We start from the raw sequence: 21,884 nt of genomic DNA, 5'->3' as shown, positions 1-21,884 counted from the left end.
ATGGAGGTTCCCAGGCTAGGGGTCGAACTGGGGCTACAGCTGCCGGCCTACACCACAGCCACAGCAATGCCAGATCTAAGCCACATCTGTGACTTAGACCACAACTCCAGATCCTTAACTCACTGAGCAAGGCCAGGGACCGAACCCACAACCTCATGGTTCCTGGTTGGATTAGTTTCCACTGCACCAAGATGGGAACTCCAAGTCTGCTTTCTTTGACCTACCGTAATGCCTTTGAGAGTCATCCATATTGTCACTAGTTATGAGTAGTTCATTCCTTTTTATTGCTGAATAGAATTCTATTGTATAGATATCCATACTTTGTGTAACCTTCTACCAGTTAATGGACTTTTGGGTTATTTCCAGACTTTGGTAATTGAGAATAAAGCTCCTGTGAACATTTGTGTACAGGTTTTTTGCAGACATGTTTTCATTTCTTTTGGATAAATAGCTCATAGTGCGATTGCTGGGATGTATAGTAAGTGTATATGTAACTTTATAAGAAATTGCCAATATTAATCTGAATCCTGGGAGATAGCCTGAACCTTGCTCACTTTTCCCCACCCCTCATGTTGTTAGCATGGATAATTCTTGGTTCTTAAATTCAAACAAACCATGGATCAGTAACCAAGGAAGTCCTTGTCTTCCATTCATTTGGAAGAAGCAGAGTATTTGATGGAAAATTCTCAATGTTTTCAAAGCAAACTTTAGCGGTTACCCTGTTTTAATGGACATATAGCTAAAAATCTGATGTGTTCCTTTTTTAAAATTTTTTTAATTGTGTCTAAGAAGTTGGCAGCTCTTTTCATGTAAGCCCGCTGTTTTGAGTGGTGTTAAATCTATATTGATGTATACAGGAAAACAATGAAGAGTCGCTATATGGAACTTTATGACCTTAATAAAGACTTGCTAAATGGATATAAAATTCGCTGTAACAATCACACAGAGCTCTTGGGAAGCCTCAAAGCAGTAAATCAAGCGATTCAAAGAGCAGGTCGTCTGCGTGGTAAGTCTCTTTCTGTGGCATTGTATTCTGTCTGTAATTTGGGGATGAGAATCATTGGCAATGGTGGTAGCTTCAGGAATCCGTATCAGGGCTTGTATTTTTAAAGATAACTTTTACACTTAAGTTGGCACCACTCACTCGAGTTTCAGTCAGCCTCTTGTTTGGCTCTAGTTAGGCTGCAGACTTCAGAGAAAAAGAACCACTTTCAGCTCCTTTCCTTAGATCTTGCTGCATCCTCTAAAGGTAAAGCTAGTGACATGTACCCAAGAGGAAAGCCTTAAATATTCCCATTAGGGGGGAATAAAAAAAAGACCGAAAATTAATGAGGGTAAGTGTCCAACTTAAAATTTAGGAAAAGAACAACAGAATAAACCAGAGAGGCAGAACTATATTCCAGAGATTTATACTTGGAATCTGCTGTTTTGGGTCAAGGCTTTGACCTCCTTTTATGTTTTTTTTTTTTTTTTTTTTTTTGCTTTGTTTGACCAAGCCTGTGGCATACGGAAGTTCCTGGGCCAGGGACCAAACCCATAGCACTGACCTTAACTGCTAGGCTGAGTCCTTAACTTCCAGGCCACCAGGAAACTCCACGACTTCCTTTTAGAAATAATGGAAGGTGGCTAGGTGGCTATGAGCTCCAGTCCTTTTCTGTAAAACTGACTTGTGGTTTCTAGGTGTGAGATGGTCTCTATGCTTGGTTTGTGATAAAGTCCCTCACTAAAGGCATCTTTTTTAGGGAGTGGTAAATCAGTTAAATTTGCATTGTCTATAACTTTTCTACTTTAGTTTTATGTTGTTTTATTAAAGATGGCCTCTGGTTTATAATTTCACTTTTACTAATTTCTTGCTCATACAGTTTTGATGTTTCTTCTCATACAGTTGGAAAACCAAAGAACCAGGTGATCAGTGCTTGTCGGGATGCCATTCGAAGCAACAACATCAACACGCTTTTCCGAATCATGCGGGTGGGGACAGCTTCTTCGTAGGAGAGGAGAGAATAGGTAACCAAGTTCCTCAAAAGGATTTTTCTTTAAACATCTAGGCTGGTTTGCTTTGGGTCACATCCTCGTGAACCCAAGGTGCTAGGAGTGAAAACAACCTTGGTGAGTTGTACAAGTGAAAAAAAGCATTTGTTTCTGAAAAGTGTCCCCAATTTATTTTTCTGTAAAAAGTCAGTAGTACTGTTGCCATATAATACTAGGTTTGTATGGAGATAACCGAATACTTTTGAAACATTATGGATTCAAAGTCGTTTTTCTGTATGTGTGTAAAATGGTATGTAGATACGTCTTTTTTCTTGAAATTGTTACTGAATTTGTAATTAAAAATAGATTATCTACTTTTTCATTAAAATTTAAAAGTGCTGCACTTTGTGTTGACTGATTATAAAATCACCACCATATCAGAATTGCATAAAACCAATTGTATTACATGGAGAAAAACAAATGGCTATTCAATTTGTGTGCCCTTTTTAAAAAACCTTGCATTAATGTACTGAATGTTTATTTGTCAAGGACTTACTTATAATAGGAATGTTCTAGACTTGGGACTGTGCTCAAAAGATGGACCAAATATATAATTCTCTGTATAACAAGAAAAGGTTTGGAATTTTCCAAGCTTAATGTGGAGCAGAGACAGTGAAGTCTAATGTAGTAATGGAGGTTTGGCTCAGAATAAGTATTTGAGTTTTCTTCTTGTGTGACTTCCCTTTTCTCTGAAGAGCAGGAAGCTAAAACACAAATTTCTCCAATTTGTTTTCAGCTGGTGATGTCCAAGTTTGATTCAGCTTCCATTTCAGATGCAACCACATGAGACTTGAAATTTGAACTGGGAGAAATAGGATATTGGGCATGTATTTTTCCAGTGTGGATTATAGTGAATGTGATGTGGTTCCTTCCAGAGCCAGCCTCTCTGTCTCTGAGGCTTGCTGATTGAGCAGAAGTAGTTCGGGATAGTAGAAAAGGTGGCATGATATGAGACTTGGAAGCTAGAATGGCAGCTTCCTGATTTGGGGCACGTGAGGTTTCTTGAATGGAGCACAGTGATTTTGTTCTGGAACCAGTAACTGTAGCTGATGTAGCAGCTCCGATTAAGGCAGTCCTATATTTATATACACAGTAAGGGGTGCCTCCTGATTTCACAAGCAGCTTCCTGATTTGGCAGGAGAAGCAGCTCCTTTGGCAGCCTGCTTCTGCAGTGTAGACTTGAGCATAGATTCTGGAATTGCATCCTACAGCTTTTTATTCAAGTACCTTAATAATTCTCTAAGCCATCTGGCATGCTGTAATCCTCTTATTCAAATTGTCTAGCAAGGAATCCGGTCTCTGCATCAGAATATTGATCAATATGAAACCTCAGAGTATACAGAACATGTAAAAGAATAGTTTTTTATGATTATATTTTAAAAAGTCAGATAATTGGGTTGAGAAATAACTGACTCTGATAACAGTTCTCCCATTGTGATTTCTGTCCTTTTTCACTCCCAGTTATTTTCTGCTCCTTTCTCTCCATGCTTCATGTGAGGCCTCACCATTCAGAGGACAGGTGAGAGTAGGTTGCATTTTAGCTGTAATATCTGTGAGGAAGTGTTCTCTTGAAATGCAGTACTTATTGTTAGTTTGCAGTGTTTAGTTCATCCTCAGTGTGGTGCAATAATCTTTAACTCTTTTTCGGCTATATCTTCAAGTGTACACTCTCTTTTCCTCTAATCAAACAAACAAAAATCCCTACTGCTAAACTTCCTTTTTGTCCGCATTCCCTTGTCTATCTGTTGAAAAATTGCATTTAAATCTTAAAAATTCAATTTCTTTAACCTAAAAAAAACCAAAAAAGAGTTCTCCCTTTTCTCTTACCCATTCTACCCCCTACTTCTTGAAACCACCAGTCTGTTCTCTATCTATGAGCTTGGTTTTATTTTTTGTTTTTAGATTATTTTTGGTTTTTATTTTTTGTTTTTTTGTTTTATAAGAGAAATCATAATGGTATTTGTCTTTGTTTGACTTATTCTGCTTGGCATAATGCCCTCAAGGTCCATCATGTCATTGCAAATGGCAGTTTTCTGTTTTTCTTTCTTTTTTTTTTTTTTTTTTCTTCTATGGCCACATCTGTAACATATGTAAGTTCCTGGGCTAGGGTTCAAATCAGAGCTGCAGCTGCAGGCAACACCTCGGCAACACCAGATCTGAGCTGCATCTGTAAACTGTGCTGTAGCTCTCAGCAACACCGGATCCTTAATCCACTGAAAAAGACCAGGGATTGAACCTGCATACTCACGGACGCTATGTTGAGTTCTTAAGCAGCTGAGCCGCAAATGGAAACTCCCTCACACTTTCTTTATCCCTTCATCCATCAATGGACACAGGTTCTTTCAATGTCTTGGCTATTTTCAGCAATGCTGCAGTGAATATAGGGGTGCAGATATCTTTTTGAATTAGTGTTTTTGTTTCCTTCAAATAAATACCCAGAAGTGGGATTGCTGGATACTATAGTAGTTCTATTTTTAATTTTTTGAGGAACCTCCATACTGTTCTCCATAGCAGTCAAACCAGTTTACATTCCCACCAACAGTGCATGAGGATTCCCTTTACTCCAGATTCTTGCCAACATTTATTAATGCTTGTTTTTTTTTTATAATAACTATTTTAATAGCTGTGATGTTTCATTTTGGTTTTGTTTTGCATTTCCCTGATGATTAATGATGTTGAACATCTTTTCATGTAGCTGTTGGCCAGCTCTGTCTTCTCTAGAAAAACATCCATTCAGATCTTTTGTGCGTGCCATCTTTTTAATCAATGGAAAGTGAGTGTAAGCACATTGGTATTACGGGAGAGCCAATTTAGAATGACTTATTAGGTGGAGTAATGTTGAAACAAATAGATCTCAAAATTCACGATGACTTCACTTCTCATTTATGCTAGGATTTCTCTGTAGTTATTCAGGGACCCAGATTCCTTTAATCATCCTCTAGGGCAGCCTTTCTCAACCTGAGTTCCCTCGAGAAATAAGCTTCAGGAAAATGACCTGGATGACGATGTCCACATGCACTGCACACAATGAAGACCTTAGGATATTGGAGCCTAATTCCCTCACTCGGAATTCCTCCTGAGAAGGGTTGTTTTCGGGCCTTGCAGTTATTTATATCCAAGCCAGTAGAAAAGGAAAAGCTTTTAAAAGCTGTAGTCTGAAACTAGCACATTATCATTTCCACTCACATTCCAATAGCTAATGCGGCTACACCCTACTGCCAGGCAGCCGGGAAATGTTATCCAGCTGTATGCCTGCAAGGCAAAGAAAGCTGATGTTTGTGCCAACAGCTAGCAGTTCCTTCCATAAGAGTTAAAATTTCGCCTTAGGGTAGGTTTTAGGATTGGCTTCAGGACCAAAACCTTAGTTTCACATCTTAGAGCATTTAGAGTTCCCATCATGGCTCAACGAACCCAACTGGTATTCCTGAGGATGCAGTTTCGATCCCTGGCCTTGCTCAGTGGGTTAAGTATCTGGCATTGCTGTGAGCTATGGTATAGTTCTCAGACTTGGCTCAGGTCCTGTATCGCTGTGACTGTGCAGGCTGCAGCTCCAATTTGATCCTTAGCCTGGGAACCTCCATATGTCATGGGTGTGGGCCCTAAAAAAGACAAAAAAGACATAGTATTTGTAAGTAGTTAGAGGAGAAGGCCTTTCCTCTCTGGTAAATTATTTTTCTTCCATTTCTGAAATGTGATCTTTAAGGAGTCCTAAACTTTGTGAGACTATGTACAAAAAGACAAAAAAAAAAGACAAAAAAGACATAGTATTTGTAAGTAGTTAGAGGAGAAGGCCTTTCCTCTCTGGTAAATTATTTTTCTTCCATTTCTGAAATGTGATCTTTAAGGAGTCCTAAACTTTGTGAGACTATGTACAAAAAGACAAAAAAAAGACAAAAAAAGACATAGTATTTGTAAGTAGTTAGAGGAGAAGGCCTTTCCTCTCTGGTAAATTATTTTTCTTCCATTTCTGAAATGTGATCTTTAAGGAGTCCTAAACTTTGTGAGACTATGTACCTGTAATACCTTTGTTCTGCGTTTTCAACCTGTAAGCTCAAAAGACCTCCACTTATACTGTATTTTCATTAATCTCTGAAGTAATAAGGTCTCTTATATCAGCTTCAAAGTGGAGGGGAATGAAGTGCAGGGATTAATTACTTGCCAGAGTCACAGAGCTACTGGCAAAACTCAAATCCCGCTGTGGAGTCTTTCTCTGTTTTAGCCATAGTCTAAATTAAACCTTTTGAGATCAAAATCTCTAATTGGTGTTTTTTTCTTTGTTTTTTCTTTTTAGGGCTTCCTTTGAGGCATATGGAAGTTCCCAGGCTAGGGGTCAAATTGGAGCTGCAGCTGCCAGCCTACACCACAGTCAGAGCCACATTCAGGCCAGATCCCAGCTGTGTCTCCGACCTACACTGCAGCTTGGGATCCTTTAACCCACTGAGCAAGGTCAGGGATCAGACCCACATCCTCATGGATACTAGTCAGATTCTTAACCCACTGAGCCACAATGGGAACTCCCGGTATTGGTTTTAAATGGTATGGCACTATTCATCTTTAGGGACCCTTAATAATCTCATTAAAGGTCATTCTGTTGTTCTTCCGCCCCAAAACTTCCTTCTTACACCTAAAAATATTCATGGACAAGGCTTGAAGGGGTCTACTTACAGCAAGATATCTCCTTATAACCCTGATATTTAGATTACATATAGGTTATTTTCACATTAATTTGATCCTCTTTATACTAGTGTCTCTGAGCTCAGAGAGGCAGATTTTTTTCTGTAGGTGTCTACAGCTTGGTTAAGTCACAGTGGAGATTTGAAACTAAGTAGTCACTGCTTTTTCTGCTCTTTCAAACTATTCCTAAGTGAGTAAAGGCAGGATGAGATGTGCCTCTGACACCTAACTACCCTTTTTATCCCCCTCGAGGTCATGTTCAGCCTAGGGAATAGAGCTGGTGTTTGGTTATCAGCTACTTCTCTGTTTTGTTGCCATATTTCTTCTATTCTGGTAGAATCTGAGTGCCTTCTAGAAGCTAGACACTTTTGTTGCTGAATTTCCTTGAAACTTTAAGTGAACACTCTGCCTTCATTTTAAAGCTCTTGAGGATTCTGGTATTTGGGAGAAAGCTTGTAGTCACTTTTAAAGCATTCCCTTTAAAGTCACCCCCTCTTACTCCCAGATTCAGTTATTCAGCATTTCAGAGAGAGTATGATTTTTTATTACTTTCCACCATGTCTGCCTGTTTAAATGTATCAAGGCTCAGTTCAGATGCTCTCTCAGGAGACCCTTCCTTCCCCATGTCTGTTCTTTAACCCTTTTTACATTTTGTGTTTATGTAAATCTTAGTCCTCTATTAAAGGAGAGCTGGGGCTGTATCTTAATCAGCTTCATCCTCCCCATGGTGCTGAGCCAGTGCCTGGAGCACAGAAAAGCACTGCTGCTCTCCTTGGACGTGTCCTGTGTAAGCCGGTCAGTCGCTTCAGGAGTCAAAGAACTGGGAACTTTATGACTGTTACGCAGCCCTAGAGGTACTTTACAAGAAGGATCTTCAACATTATTAACATTTCAGACTTTATAATTAGCAGTTGCAGATGTGCCAGTGCACAGTCCTGTGATCACAAAAGTGAATTATCTTCAATTTAGTAGCCTCAAGCCATATGTGGGTGCGGAATAATAAATAGGCAAGTGAAGTAAAGAAATGCATACATAAATACAGCACTTAAATGAATCCATACACCTCAGGTAATGACTTAAGGTCAAATGTCACATGGCTAAAACTCTTGATAGGTTCCACAGAGTCATGTTGGCAGTTTTTTTTTTTTTTTTTCTTTTCTTCGAGAGGCTGTCGTCTGGACCCAGACACCTTTTCTGGTTCATGCTGAGCTGGTAATTTTGGGTGTTTCTCATCAAGTATTCCGTTATAGCTGACTCACAATGCTCAAGTCCTCTTTGACAGCCAAGGGAAGCAGACATAGGTATCTACATACTCTTTTTCCCACCTTATCCTTGATTTTGTTGCAAAAGTGACCAGATATACTCTCCCGAACTATATGAGGATCTCACTGCTTACCCACTCCAGGTGTGAAATTTGGCCTCTATTACCCCTCAAATCCCAGTCCTTCCCACACACTGCATGTCAAATCTGGCAACCACACCTCTGTTTTCCAGTCCATGCCTTTCTTGTGGGTGGAGAGGTTCATTTGTGCCATTTGTTGGATTCCAGAGGGAAGGAGTACCCTGGGCTCTTGGTCCTTCTCTATCTCACTTAAGTGACTTAGCATGGGAGTTTCTGTTTTCAGCCATGTGGCTGTGAATGGCTTGAATTTGATCTTATTTTATAGCTGAGTAGTGTTCCATTGTGTATCTGTACCACATCAAACTAACCTGTTGATGGATGGACATTTTTCTTGCTTCCCAGTCTTGGCTGTGGTGAAGGGTGTTGAAATGAACATAGCGGGGCCTTTAACATTTGGAAAAGGACACCTTTGTCCTGGATACATGCCCAAGAGTGGGATCGCTGTGTACTATAGGGGTTCTTTATCTTTTTTCAGGTTTACCTCGATCTCTCTTCTCCAGAGTAGTGGTACCAATTGACATAAACACCCACACTGTGGGAGGGCACCCTATTCTCAACACCCTCTTGAGAAATTGTATGGAGACTTACTAATCATGGCCATTCGAACAGGTGCTAGGTGGGACTTCAGAATAGTTTGGATATGTATGCATTTCTCTCCTAGTCGATGGTGATCATTTTTTATTTTGGGGGCTTATTGCACTCTGTATATCTGGCTTAGGGAAATGTCTATTCAAGACTTTTGCCCATTTTTCCCTTGGGTTGTTGGTTTTGTTTTGCAGTTGGGTAGTATCAGTCAGTGGTCGAGCTGGTAATTTTGAAATCTGGATCAAGTGCCTGCATGTTGTGTATGGAAGGGGGTCAAATGGGGATATTTTGGTGAGTGGCTGCGCTCATCCCTGTGTGTTTTCAAAGAAGAGGTCTGCTGAAACCGCATCCTTTCCTTTCCATGGGAGTCTATTGTGTTCTCTCTGTACACATGGTCTGAAGACCAGATCGGTAGCCGAATTCAGGTGATTTGAGGATGGTAGACTGGTATAAAGCAAGCGCTCATGGAGAGCCCACCTAGCTCCCTGGCTAAAATTTCTGTCTTTGCTCTGTGAAATTTCCTTTTTGCCTTTTGAAATTAGTCTGTTTTCAGTACAGTGCCAGAATATGAGGCCCAACCTAAACCAGCTCTGATCCCTTAATCAGGGTTGAATAGTATCATCAAGAATGCTCTCAGGGTTACCTCCTGGCCGCCTTGCTTATGAATCTCCATCTGACCCTTCTGTGGCTGTGGTAGAGTTGTGTTGGGAAATCAAACCCTGGCCAGACAACCAACCAAAGTCAGTTGGGGGCACCTTATAATTTCTATGAAGTAAAATGGATATTGCAAAGATTGAGCTCAATGGATATAGAAATCAGTAAATACATGCCTACAGAGGACTTAAGGAAATGACTGATAAGGCAATCATAAGAGCTCTCCTGGCACAACATCTCTGGTGGCAGAGGGGATTTAATACACGCAGGGGATTGTACAGCAGTGGCGTGGATTCAATTCCTAGCCACACTGTATCTTCAAGCCACACATGTGTAGAAAAATAAATATGTACATAAAATAAATAGATGAATATTAATAGAGAAATAAATTCGTACACCTCAGGTAATTACTTAAGGTCCCATTTCACATGGCTAAAGACTTGACAGGTTTAGCAGAGTCAGGTTGCCTGTTTTTTTCTCAAGAGTCATTCATCTGAACCCAGATACCTTCTGTGGTCAACACTGAGCTGGAAATTTGGTGTATTTTTTCATCAATTATTATTTCCATTTTAGCTGATTGATCATGCCCAATTTCTCTTTGACTGCAAAATGAAGATGTATATACATATTCTTTTTCTCACATTATCCTTGATTCTATTCCAAAAAATGTGACTAGATACACTCCCCCGTACTATATTTCAGAATCTCATTGCTTACCCACTCCAAGTGCAAGATTTTGCATCTATTACCCCCCCCCCCCCAAATCCCAGTCCTTCCCACACACTCCATGTCAAATCTGGCAACCACACCTCTGTTTTCCAGTCCATGCCTTTCTTTTATGTAGAGGGCTTCATTTGTGCATTTGTTGGATTCCAGAGTGAAGGGATATCCTAGGCTATATGTCTTTCTATATCGCACTTACGTCACTTAGTATGGGAGTTTCTAGTTCTAGGTATATGGCTTCGAGTGGCTTTACTTTGTTCTTTTTTTATGGCTAAGTCGTATTAAATTGTATATCTGTACATGATCTACCTAATGCAAGCATCTGTCGATGGATATTTTGTTTGGTTCCCTGTCTTAGCTGTAGTGAAGAGTCCTGAAATGAACATAGTGGGGCCTTTAACATTTGAAAAAGGACATCTTTGTTTCATATATATGCCCAAGAGTGGGATTGCTGTGTACTACAGTGGCTCTTTATCTTTTTTTTTTTTTTTTTTTTTTTGATTTACCTCGATCCTGTTGTCCAGAGCTATGGTACCAGATTACATGGAAATCCACACTTTTGGAGGGCACCCTCTTCTCAACACTTTCCTCTGGATTTGTTTATTGTAGACTTACTAATGCCATTTGGACAGGTTTCAGGTGGTACCTCAGAGTAGTTTGGATATGCATTTCTCTCCTTAGGAGTGATGCTGGTTTTTTGTTTTTTTTTCCCCCCCAGTGCTTGTTGCCCTTTTTATATCTGGTTTAGGGAAATGTCTATTCAGGACATTTGTCGATTTTTCCATTGGGTTTTTGGTTTTGTTTTGCTGATGGGTGGTATCATTTGTCGAGCTGGTAATTTTGAAACCCCATCCTGACCCAGCTTTAGGATCTGGATCAAGTGCCTGCGGGTTTTGTATGGAAGGTGCTAAAACAGGGATATTTTGGTGAGCATCTGGCTTATCCCTGTGGGTTTTCTCACAAGAGATCTGCTGAAACTCTCTCCTTTCCTTTCCATGGGAGCCTCTTTTGTTGTCTCTATTTGTGTTCTGAAGACAGGATCTGTAGCCAAATTCAGATGAATTAAGAAAGGTATATTGATATAAAGCAAGCCATCATGGAGATCCCACCTGCCTCAGTGGGTAAAATTTCGGCCTTTGCTCTGGGGTCGGTTTGGTAACCTCTGTGCCTTGAAATCCTCTAGTGGACTTAAACCTCATGCACCCTTCAGGTTGGGTCAATAAAGTAAGAATGAAAGAGTGGTTGAGTGAAAGAGAAAGAAAAAGAAAAAGAGGAAGACATTACTGTACAAATGAAGGCATAAGAGTTGGAAAATTAAGAAAAAATCAAGACTTCTATACATACATACCTGTCTTCATCAATACATAACTTCAAGTGTATCCAAAGAAGGCTGTCATGAGTTGAAGCGTTGGGAGCTGAGGGTATGAATGGAGTGGCTCTGAATGCCTTTGAGAAAGAAATAGCCCACTTGGAATGGCCCTACTTGGTATTTTAGGCAAGTGGAAGAAGGAAATCCATCCAGCATATTACCTAAGGAAAATGCAGTCATGTGTGTCGCTGAGCAAGAGAGGGGTGGAAACCCTGGGAGTTGCTGTTAGAGCAGATGTCCTCCTGGAGGTGCCAGAGTACCTCCTGGACCCAGGTGCAGCTCCAGGGCTGCAGGTGCAGGCTCAGTATTGGTGTTGATCATGTGTTTTGCAGAATCTACAACAGGCACCTAGACACCTTCTCTGGCCAACACTGGTAATTTTGGGTGTTTTTTTCCATCACATATTATTTCCATTATTGCTGATTCATCATGCACAGTTTCTCTTTGACAGCCAATCGAAGCAGACATACATGTATATACATATTCTTTTTCTCACATTAGCCTAGATCCTATTCCAAAAAATGTGACTAGATATACCTCCCCTTACTATATTTCAGAATCTCATTGCTTCCCACTCAAGTACAAGATTTTGCATCTATTATCCCCTAAATCCCAGTCCTTCCCACACACCCTATATCAAATCTGGCAATCACACCTCTCTTTACCAGTCCATGACTTTCCTGTAGAAGTGTTCATTTGTGCCATTTGTTGGATTCCAGAGAGAAAAGGTATCCTAGGCTCTTTGTATTTCCCTGTCTCATGTCACTTAGTATGGAGTTTCTAGTTCCAGCTCTGTGGCTGCAAATGGCTTTATTTTGTTCTTGTTTTATGGCTGAGTAGTTAGTGTTCCATCATGTATCTGTACAACATCTACTTAATGCAATCATCTGTCAATGGACATGGTGTTTGATTCCCTGTATTGACCATTGTGAATAGTGCTGAGATGACCATAGCGTGGCCATTAACTTTTGGAAAAGAACAGTTTTGTTCTGGATATATTCCCAAGAGTGGGATTGCTGTGTACTTCAGTAGTTCTTTATAATTTTTTCAGATTTTCCTCGATCCTCTTGTCCAGAGTATTGGTACCTAATTACATACACACACACACACACACAGTGTTGGAGGGAACCCTCTTCTTGCCACCCTCCTCAGAATTTATTTGTAGATATACTAAAAATGGCCATTTGGATGGGTGTCAGGTTGTACCTCAGCATAGTTTGTATATGCGTTTCTCTCCTAATGAGTGATGTTGATCATTTTTTCACAGTGCTTCTTCCCCTCTGTCTATCTGGTTTAGGGAAATGTATATTCAGAACTTTTGCCCATTTTTCAATTGGGTTGTTGATTTTGTTTGCTGTTGGGCGGGTAGCAGTTGTCAAGCTGGTAATTTTGAAACCTCAGCCTGACCTGGCTTTGGGATCCGTCTCAAGTGCCTGCTGGTTATGCATGGAAGGTGGTAAAACGGGGATATTTTGGTGAGCATCTGGCTCATCCCTGTGCATTTTCTCCCAAGATGTCTGCTGAAACTCCATCTTTTCTTTTCCATGGGAGCCTCTTTTTTCTCTCTATACATGTGGTCTGATGCCTGGATCCGTAGCCAAATTCAGGTGAATTTAGGCTTGTATATTGATATAAAGCAAGCTATCATGGAGATCCCACCTGGCTCCCTGGGTAAAAGTTCTATCTTTGTGATGGGGTCAGTCTGGCAACTTCTGTGGCTTGAAATCCATCAGTGGGCTGGCACCTCATGCATGCTCCAGGAGGGGTCAATAAGTATGTAAGAGGGATTGAGAAAGAGAAAAAAAAAATGAAGAAATAAATGAAGCAAGAGTTTATTGTATGAATGAAGGTGTAAGAGTTGGACATTTAAGAAAAAACCAAGAGTTCTGTATATACACAACTCTTCTCATGAATACACAAGTGCAGGTATATCTAAATCTGGAAGAAGTCTGTCAAGATATGATGGGTCAAAAGGTGATAGTTTGAGTGGCATGGCATGGGGTAGTTTGGACTCAGGGCTCTGAAGCCTTTGTGAGAGAAATATCCCACCTTGAATGGCCCTTCTATGTATTTCACGAAAGTGGAAGAAGTAAATCAACCAGCATATTGCCTAAGGCCAATGCAGCCCCAGGGGCTGCTGAGTCAGAAAGAGGAGAAAAACCTGAGTGTTGCTATTAGAGCAGATGTCCACAGGATGGCACCAGAGTACCTTCTGGATCCAGGTGCAGCTCCAAGGCTGCAGGTGTAGGCTCAGTAGTGGGGTGGATGGTGTGTTTGGTGGAACCAACAGCTAGCTTCCAGAGGTTTGGGGTTGTTTTCTGGGTACCTGTAGCTCTCTGCTACAAGATGCCTCATGTCAGTCAGAGGGCACAGGTGTCCCTTCAGCATTTTGTGTGGATTGGCACCCTGGTTGTGTGGCAGTGTGTTTAGAATGCTTGAAGGATGCTCTGGGTTTTGGAATGCCTTGTGTTCCTTTGGATGAATGGGCCTAGACCTACAGAGCATGTGTGTTGTATCAGGAGCTGGCCATTTTCAAGCCCCTGGCTGTCAGGTGTTTAGGTAGGTGGAGAAAGAGGGTGGTGCTGCTGAATGAATGGGGGACTTTGGTGGTATTTAGTGGGCAGCTAGCCTAATCCCTGTGCTTTTTTCGCTCAGGATTCTTAGTGAATTTTTCCTCTTCCCTTTTGAGATGATCCTCACTATTCAGTACAGTGCCTCAGTATGGAGGCTTGAATGAAACCAGGTCTGATGAATTAAGCAGGGTTGATTGGTATCAAGAATGCTCTCAGGGTTTTCCCTCCTGGCTGCCTGGCTTAAGAGTCTCTTCTTGTCACTGCTGTGGCTGTGACATGAGCTGCATTGGGAGATTAAACTCTGGCCAGACAACATCCTAATTCAGAGACGGCACCCCAATAAATTTATATATTCCTACAGTGTAGCTAATGGAATTGATAGATAAGTCAATCCTAAAGGCTTTCCTGACCCAATACTTCACGTTCTAGATGGTTTTATGTACAGGCCTGGGAATGTACAGCATAGGCGTGGATTCATTTCCAGGGAAGAGTGTATTTGCCTGCCACACATAGGTGCAGGTACATAAATAGGTAAGTTAAAAATAAAGGTATTATTGTACAAATAAATTCTTAAATGCTATGTATTTAGGTCTGGTCAGATGTCACTTTGATGGGAAATCTTGACAGGTTCCGTAGACTCACTTTGCCTGTCTCTTTTCTCGAGAGGCAGCAGTCTCGACCCAGACATCTTCTCTGGTGATTGCGGAGCTGGTAATTTTGTGGGTTTTTTTTGTTTGTTTGCTTTTGTTTTTTTTTTTTTTAGCACTTACTATTTTCCATTATCCTTGTTTTTCTTGCTCAATTTCACTTTAATAACAAAGTGACCCAATCATACATGTATCTACATATTCTTTTTCTCACATTATCCTCCAGTTTGTTCCAAAAATAGTGACTAGATATAGTTCCCTGTGTTATAGAGCAGGATCTCTTTGCTTACCCACTCCAAGGGCAAGAGTTTGGATTTATTACCCACCAAATCAAAGGCCTTCCCACACCCTCCCCCTCAAATATGGCAACCAAAAATCTGTTTTCCAGTCCATGAGTTTGTTTTGTGTAGAAAGGTTCATTGCTGTCATTTGTAGGATTCCAGAGGGAAGGGTTTTCTCATGGTATTTATCTTCCTCTTTTGGACATATATTGCTTAGTATGAGAGAGTTTTTCTTTGCAATTATTTGGCTGCCAATGGAAATTTTTTGCTTTTTTATGGCGGAGTAGTATTCCATGGTGTATATGGACATCCTTTTCCAAATCCAATCATCTGTCCATGGACATAGAGTGTGTTTCCATGTCTTGCTATTGTGAATAGTGCTGTACGAACATAGTGGGGCATTGAACTTTTTTAAAAGAACATTTTCTGGATATATGCAGAAGAGTGGGATTGCTGGTTCATACAGTCATTTTATATTTAATTTTCAGATTACCTGGATCCTGTGGTCCATAGTGGTTGTACACATTTTTAAATGCACACCCACACTGTAGGAGGGGACTTTCTTCTCCACACCTCTCCAGGGTTTGTTATTTGAAGATGTACTAATGATGACCATTTGGAGAGGGGTGAGGGGATACCTCAGCTTCAGTTTGATTTTCAATTCTTTATTAATGAGTGATGGCATCCACTATTCCGGTGCTTGTTGCCCTCAGTTTATATGGTTTAGGGAAAGGTCTATTCAGGTCTTTTGCCCATATATCAGTTGAGTTGTTGGTTTTGTTTTGCTGTTGGGTGGTATCAGTTGTTAACCTGGGCTTTGGGATCCAGATAAAGTGCCTGTGGGTTGTGCTGATAATTTGGAGAGAAGCTGTAACAATTGCTGGGCATTTTCTCTCAGGAGTCTCATTAAACTCCCTCTTTTTCTTTCCATGTGAACCCCTTCTATTCTTTCTATGCTCTGGTATGAAGATCTGACCTAAGCCAGGTCGGAAATATTAAGGCCAGAAGATCGATTGATATAAAGAAAACTCTCACTGAGATCCCTCCCTGCTTCCTGGATAAAAGATATGTCTTTGTCACTGCAGTGGGTTTGGTAAACACTGTGATTTGAAAAACATCGATGGGCAGACAACTCATGCATGCTTCAGGTAGGGTCAATTATTTTAGAAGAAATAGGGAATGAAGAGGTGAAAAATATACAAAGAACCAAAGACACCAGACATTACTCTATGAATGAAGTAATTCATTGGGAATTGGAAAATTAAGTTGGAAAATTGGAAAATTAAGAAAAAAAATCAATTGTTACTTACACACCTGTCTTCATAAGTACGTAAGTGCAGTGATACATAAAAAGGAAGAAGACTGTCATGACCTGTTGGTATGGGAGCTGACTGTTTAAACAGAGAGGAATAATGGTGTATGTTGCCCTCAAGGTCTGAAAGCCTTTGAGAGAGAAATAGCCAACTTGGAAGGGCACTTCTTGGTATTTAAAAAAGCAGGGGAAGGAAAACATAAGAGCATGTTGCCCAGGAACATAGCAGCCCCAGGGATTGCTGAGCTAGAGAGAGGAGGAATACCTGAGAGTTGCTGTTAGAGCATCTGTCCACAAGAGGGCGACAGAGTACCTTCTGGACCCAGTTGCAGCTCTAAGGCTGCAGGTGCAGTCTCAGAGTTGCAGTTGATGGGGTGTAGAGCGGAACCCACAGCCAGCATCCAGAGGTTTTTATGTTGTTTCCTGGGCAGCAGGGAGTCTCTGCTTCAAGATGCCTCATGTCAGGCAGAGAGCACAGGTGTCCCTTCAGCATTTTGAGGTAGATTGGCAGCCTGGTTGGGTGGCTGTGTCTTTAGAATGCTTGAAGGATTCACTGGGTTTTGGAATGCCTTGGGTTCCTCAAGTGGCTGAGACACAAACATCTGTGTTGTGTTGTGAGTTGGCCATTGTCAAGTCCCTGACCATTGGGGCTTTAGGTAGGTGGAAAAAGAAGCTGGTGCTGATGAATGAATGGGGTATTTGGGTGGCATTTAGGTGGGCAGCTGTGCTAATCTCTGTACTTTTTTGCTCACAGGTGTTAATGATTTTTCCTTCTTGGCTTTTGAGATGAGCATCACTTTTCAGTATGGTGCCCAGGGTATGGAAGCCTGACTGAAACCAGTTCAGATGAATTAAGCAGTGTTAATTGGTATCATCCAGAAATCTCAGAGGGTTCCATTGTGGCTGTCTGGCTCAAGAGTCTCTTTTATCACTGCTGTGTCTATGCTAAGGTCTGGGTTGGGAGATCCAACTCTGGCCAGACAGCATCCCAGTGTCAGTGGCACCCAAATAAATTGACAAATAAAAACAGATACTGAAAACAATGAGCTCAATTGATAAAGAAGTAAACAAATACACATATATATTCCTACAGATTAGCTAATGCAGTTGATAGATAAGGCAATCCGAAAGGCTCTCCTCACCCTACACTTAGGGTGGCAGAGGGTTTTAAGTACGACCCTGGGGATGTACAGCATAGGCGTGGCTTCGATTCTTGAGCAGATGGTATCTGCATGCCACACATGGGTGCAGAAACATAAATAGGTAAGTAAAAAATGAGTAAAACTGTTATTATAGAAGTAATTTCATACATGTTTGGTAATTAGTTCTGGTTGAATGTCACATTGCTAGGAAATACTGACAGGTTCAGTGGAGTCAGTTTGCTGCTCTTTTTTCTTGAGAGGCAGGAGTCTTAACCCTGATGCCTTCTCTGGTGAACGCTGAGCCACTAAATTTTGGGAGTTTTACTTTATTATTTAATACCTTATATTATCACTGACTTTTGCTGATCAATTTCACTTTAACAGCAAAGCGAGCCAGTCATACATATATATATACTCTTTTTCTCACATTTTAATCCATTTGTTCCAAAATAGTGACTAGATATAGTTCATTGTGCTGTACAGCTGAATATCATGGTTTACCCACTCCAAGGGCCAGAGTTTGGATGTAATGCCCCCCAAATTCCTGTCCTTCCCACACCATCCCTCTCCAATCTGGCAACCACAATCTGTTTCCTCTCCATGAGTTTTTTTCTGTAGAAAAGTTCATTGGTGTCATTTGTAATATTTCACAAGGAAGGCATATCACATTATATTTGTCTTTCTCCTTCGGACATATTTTGCTTAGTATAAGTGTTTCTCTTTCCATCTATGTGACTGCCAATGGCTTTTTTAAAAACTTTTTTATGGCTGAGTAGTATTCCATTGTGTATATGTACATCCTCTTCCTGATCCAATCATTTGTCAATGGATATAGAGTTTCCATGTATTGGTATTGAGAATAGTGCTGCATGAACAAAACATGGCATTTAAATTTTTAAAAGAACATTTTCTGGATATACACCCAAGAGTGGGATTGCTGGGGTCATTTGGTTGTTCTGTATTTCAGATTACATTGATCCTATGGTCCATAGTGGTTGTACCAAATTACATACTCACCCACACTGTAGGAGGGCACCTTATTCTCCACACCCTCTCCAGGGTTGTAATTTGAGGACTTAGAAATAGTGGCCATACAGAGGGGGATGAGGTGGTACCTCGTGTTTGTTTTGATTTGCATTCCTTTGTTAATAAGTGATTGTGATCATTTTTTCTGGGGCATGTTTCCTTTGGGATATGTCTATTCATGTTTTTGCCCATTTTTCAATTGAGGTGCTGGTTTTGTTTTGCTGTTGGGTGGTATCAGTTATTGAGCTGTTAATTTTGGATGCCCAGCCTGATCTGGCCTTTGGGATCCAGATAAAGTACCTGCGGGTTGTGCACAGGAGGTAGTAAAACGGTGATATTTTGGTGAGCAGCTGTGCAAATCCCTGTGCTTTTTCTCTCAAGAGTTGTCAGGAAATTCCATCCTTTTTTCCCATGTGAGCCTCATCTCTTCCTTCTATTCACTTGGTATGAAAACCTGGTTTAACACCGGGTCGGGGATGTTAAGGCCAATAGATTGATTGATATAAAGAAAGCTCTCACCAACATGCCTCCCAGCAACCTGGGTAAGAGATCTGTATTTATTGCTGTGGTGGGTTTGGTAAATACTGTGGCTTGAAAATCATCGATGTGCCGACAAGTCACACATGCTTCAGGTGGGGTCAATAAATTAGAAACAAAGAGAAAGAAGAGAAAAGATGCCAGATTTTACTTACTAATGAAGGAATCACAGGCAGAAAATTTATTAAAAAAATCAATCATTACATACCTACACACCTATCTTCATAGATGCATAAGTGCCGGGATATATACAAAAGGAAGAAGGCCGTCATGACATGATGGGGCAGGGGCTGAGGGTGTAACCAGAGAGGCCTGGCGTAGGTTGGCCCCAGGGCTCTGAAAGCCTTTGAGAGATAAAGAGCCCACTTGGCAGGGCACTTCTTGGTATTTCATCAAAGAGTGGAAGGAAATCCAATAAGAATATTGCACACAACCAATGCAGCCCTGGGGACAGCTGAGCCAGAGATGAGAAGGACCTGAGAGTTGCTAATAGATCAGATTCCACACGTGTGCGCCAGAGCACCTTTTGGACCCAAGTGCAGCTCCAAGGCTCTGAAGGTGCAGGCCCAGAGCTGGGGCTGATGGTGATCTGAGCAGAACTGACAGCAAGCACCCAGAGGTTTTTTGGTTGTTTCCTGGGCACCGGGGATGCTCTGCTCCAAGACGCCTCATGTCAGGCAGAGGACACAGGTATCTCTTCAGCATTTTGAGGTGGATTGGCAGCCTGGTTGGGTGGCAGTGTGTTTAGAATGCTTGAAGGATTCACTGGTTTTCAGAACACCTTGTGTTCCTCCAGCGGCAGGGGCCAAGACCCACAGAGCATCTGTGTTGTATCGGGAGCTGGCCATTTTCCAGCCCCTGACCATTGGTGGGTTTAGGTATGTGGAGAAAGAGGGGGGTGCTGCTGAATGAATGGGGGACTTCAGTGGCATTTGGGTGGGCAGCTGGGCTAGTCCCTGGGCTTTTTTTGCTCAAGAGGCTTATGGAAATTTCCTCCTTGCCTTTTGGGATGAGCAGCACTTCTCAGTACAGTGCCAGGTATGGAAGCCTGTGCGGAACCAGGTCTGATGAATTAAGCAGCGTTGATTGGTATCATCCAGCAAGCTCTCAGGGAGTGCCCTTGTGGCTGCCTGGCTTCAGAGTCTCTCCTTGTCACTGCTGTGGCTGTGGCAAGAGCTGCATTTGGAGATCCAATTCTGACCATACAACATCCCAATGTCACATGGGGCACCCAAATAAATTGATAAATTAGATATTGAAAAGAGTGAGCTTAATTGATAAGGAAGTCAATGAGTGTATATATATGTGTGTGTGGGTATATATACACATACATACATACATATGAATACATACATATGTACATTCCTACAGAGCAGCTAATGGAATTGATAGATAAGGCCACCCTAATTGCTCTCTTTACCAAATATCTTGGGTGCCAGAGGGTTTTAAGTACAAGCCTTGGGACGCATAGCATAGGAATGAATTCATTTCCAGGGCAGAGTGTATCTGCATGACACATGGGTGTAGGAAGATAAATAGGTAAGTAAAATAGTAAATGAAAAAAATTATTATAGAAATTCATACACGCTAGGTAATTAGGTACAGTCGGATGTCACTTTGCTAGGAAATCTTGACAGGTTCAATGGAGTCAGTTTGCCTCTTCTAAGAGGCAGCAGTCTCAACCACTTTCTCTAGTGAACGCTGAGCCACTAAATTTGTTGATTTTTAAAAATCATTTATTATTTTCCATTATCGCTGATTTGTGGTGCTTGATTTCACTTTAACAGCAAAGTGATCCAATCATACATGCATCTACATATTCTTTTTCTCACAGTATTCTCCGTTTGGTTCCAAAAATAGTGACACGATGTATGTCCCTGTGCTATACAGCAGGCTCCCTAGGCTTGCCCACTCCAAGGGCAAGAGTTTGGATTTATTACCCTCCAAATCCCAGTCTTTCCCACACCCTACCACTCTACTCTGGCAACCAAAAATCTGTTTTCCAGTCCATGAGTTTGTTTTGTGTAGAAAGGTTCATTGGTGTCCTTTGTAAGATTCCAGAGGGAAGAGGTTTCTCATGGTGTTTGTCTTTGACTTTTGGACATATTCACTTAGTGTGAGAATTTCTCTTTCCCTCTATGTGGCTGCCAAGGGCATTTTTTTTTTTGCAGTTTTTTTGGCTGAGTATTATTCCACTGTGTATATGTATATCCTCTTCCTAATCTAATCATCTGTCCATGTACATAGATTGTCTTTTGATAGCTTGCTATTGTGAATAGTGCTGCATGAACATAGCAAGGCATTTAACTTTTTTTAGAAGAACATTTTCTGCATATATGCCCAAGAGTGGGATTGCTGGTTCATACGGTCATTCTATAAATATTTTTCAAATTACATCGAATCCTGTCCTTTGTGGGTGTGCATGTAAATTTGGACAACCACTATGTGGGAGGGCATCTTCTTCCCCACACCCTCTCCAGGATTTTTTATTTGTAGATGTACTAAGGATGGCCATTTGGAGAGGGGTGACGGGTACCTCCACTTCGTTTTGATTTGCAGTTCTCTATTAGTGAGTGATGGTGTTCATTTTTTTTCTGCTGCTTGTTGCCCTCTGTTTATTTGGTTTATGGAAAGGTTTATTCAGGTCTTTTGCCCACTTTTCAATTGGGTTGTTGGTTTTGTTGTGCTGTTTGGTGGTGTAAGTTGTTGAGCTATTAATTTTGGAAGCCCAGCCTGACCTGTGCTTGGGATCCAGATAAAGTGCCTGCAGGTTGTGCATGGGAGGTGCTAGAATGCTGATATTTTGGAGAGCAGCTGTGCCAATCATTGGGTTGTTTCTCTTAAGAGGATTCATGAAATTCAGTCCTTTTCTATAGATGTAAGCCTCTTCTGTTCTTTCTATGCAACTGGTAAGTAGACCTGACCTAA

At 41.1% G+C, this 21,884-nt stretch overlaps 1 protein-coding gene across 15 annotated transcripts in view; it reads left to right on the top strand.

The window, feature by feature from the left end:
* Window positions 1–21,884, top strand: part of BBS2 (Bardet-Biedl syndrome 2) — a 73,093-nt gene that overhangs the window by 30,711 nt on the left and 20,498 nt on the right. For 10 of the 15 annotated variants that reach the window (XR_014805613.1, XR_014805616.1, XR_014805615.1 and 7 more), the window contains exons 16-17: window positions 858–1,006; window positions 1,886–2,007. Coding sequence is in view for 6 of the 15 variants with exons in the window: in XM_084959800.1 (XP_084815926.1) it covers window positions 858–1,006; window positions 1,886–1,992 (256 nt within the window). In the remaining 9 variants the exon portion in view is untranslated. Of the gene's footprint in view, window positions 1–857; window positions 1,007–1,885; window positions 2,375–15,908; window positions 19,137–21,884 lie in introns of those variants that run through there. The other 5 variants (XM_084959799.1, XM_084959803.1, XM_021093887.2 and 2 more) reach the window with 3 other exon arrangements.

This window comes from Sus scrofa, chromosome 6, assembly GCF_054392235.1.
Source record: "Sus scrofa isolate SSC_HxYL_T2T_F1_AM1 chromosome 6, Sscrofa_HxYL_maternal_Yorkshire_Landrace_v2.0, whole genome shotgun sequence".
In the NCBI taxonomy this organism is placed as follows: domain Eukaryota; kingdom Metazoa; phylum Chordata; class Mammalia; order Artiodactyla; family Suidae; genus Sus; species Sus scrofa.
Note: the sequence above shows the minus strand (reverse complement) of the source record. Positions and strands in the feature narration are given on the sequence as shown.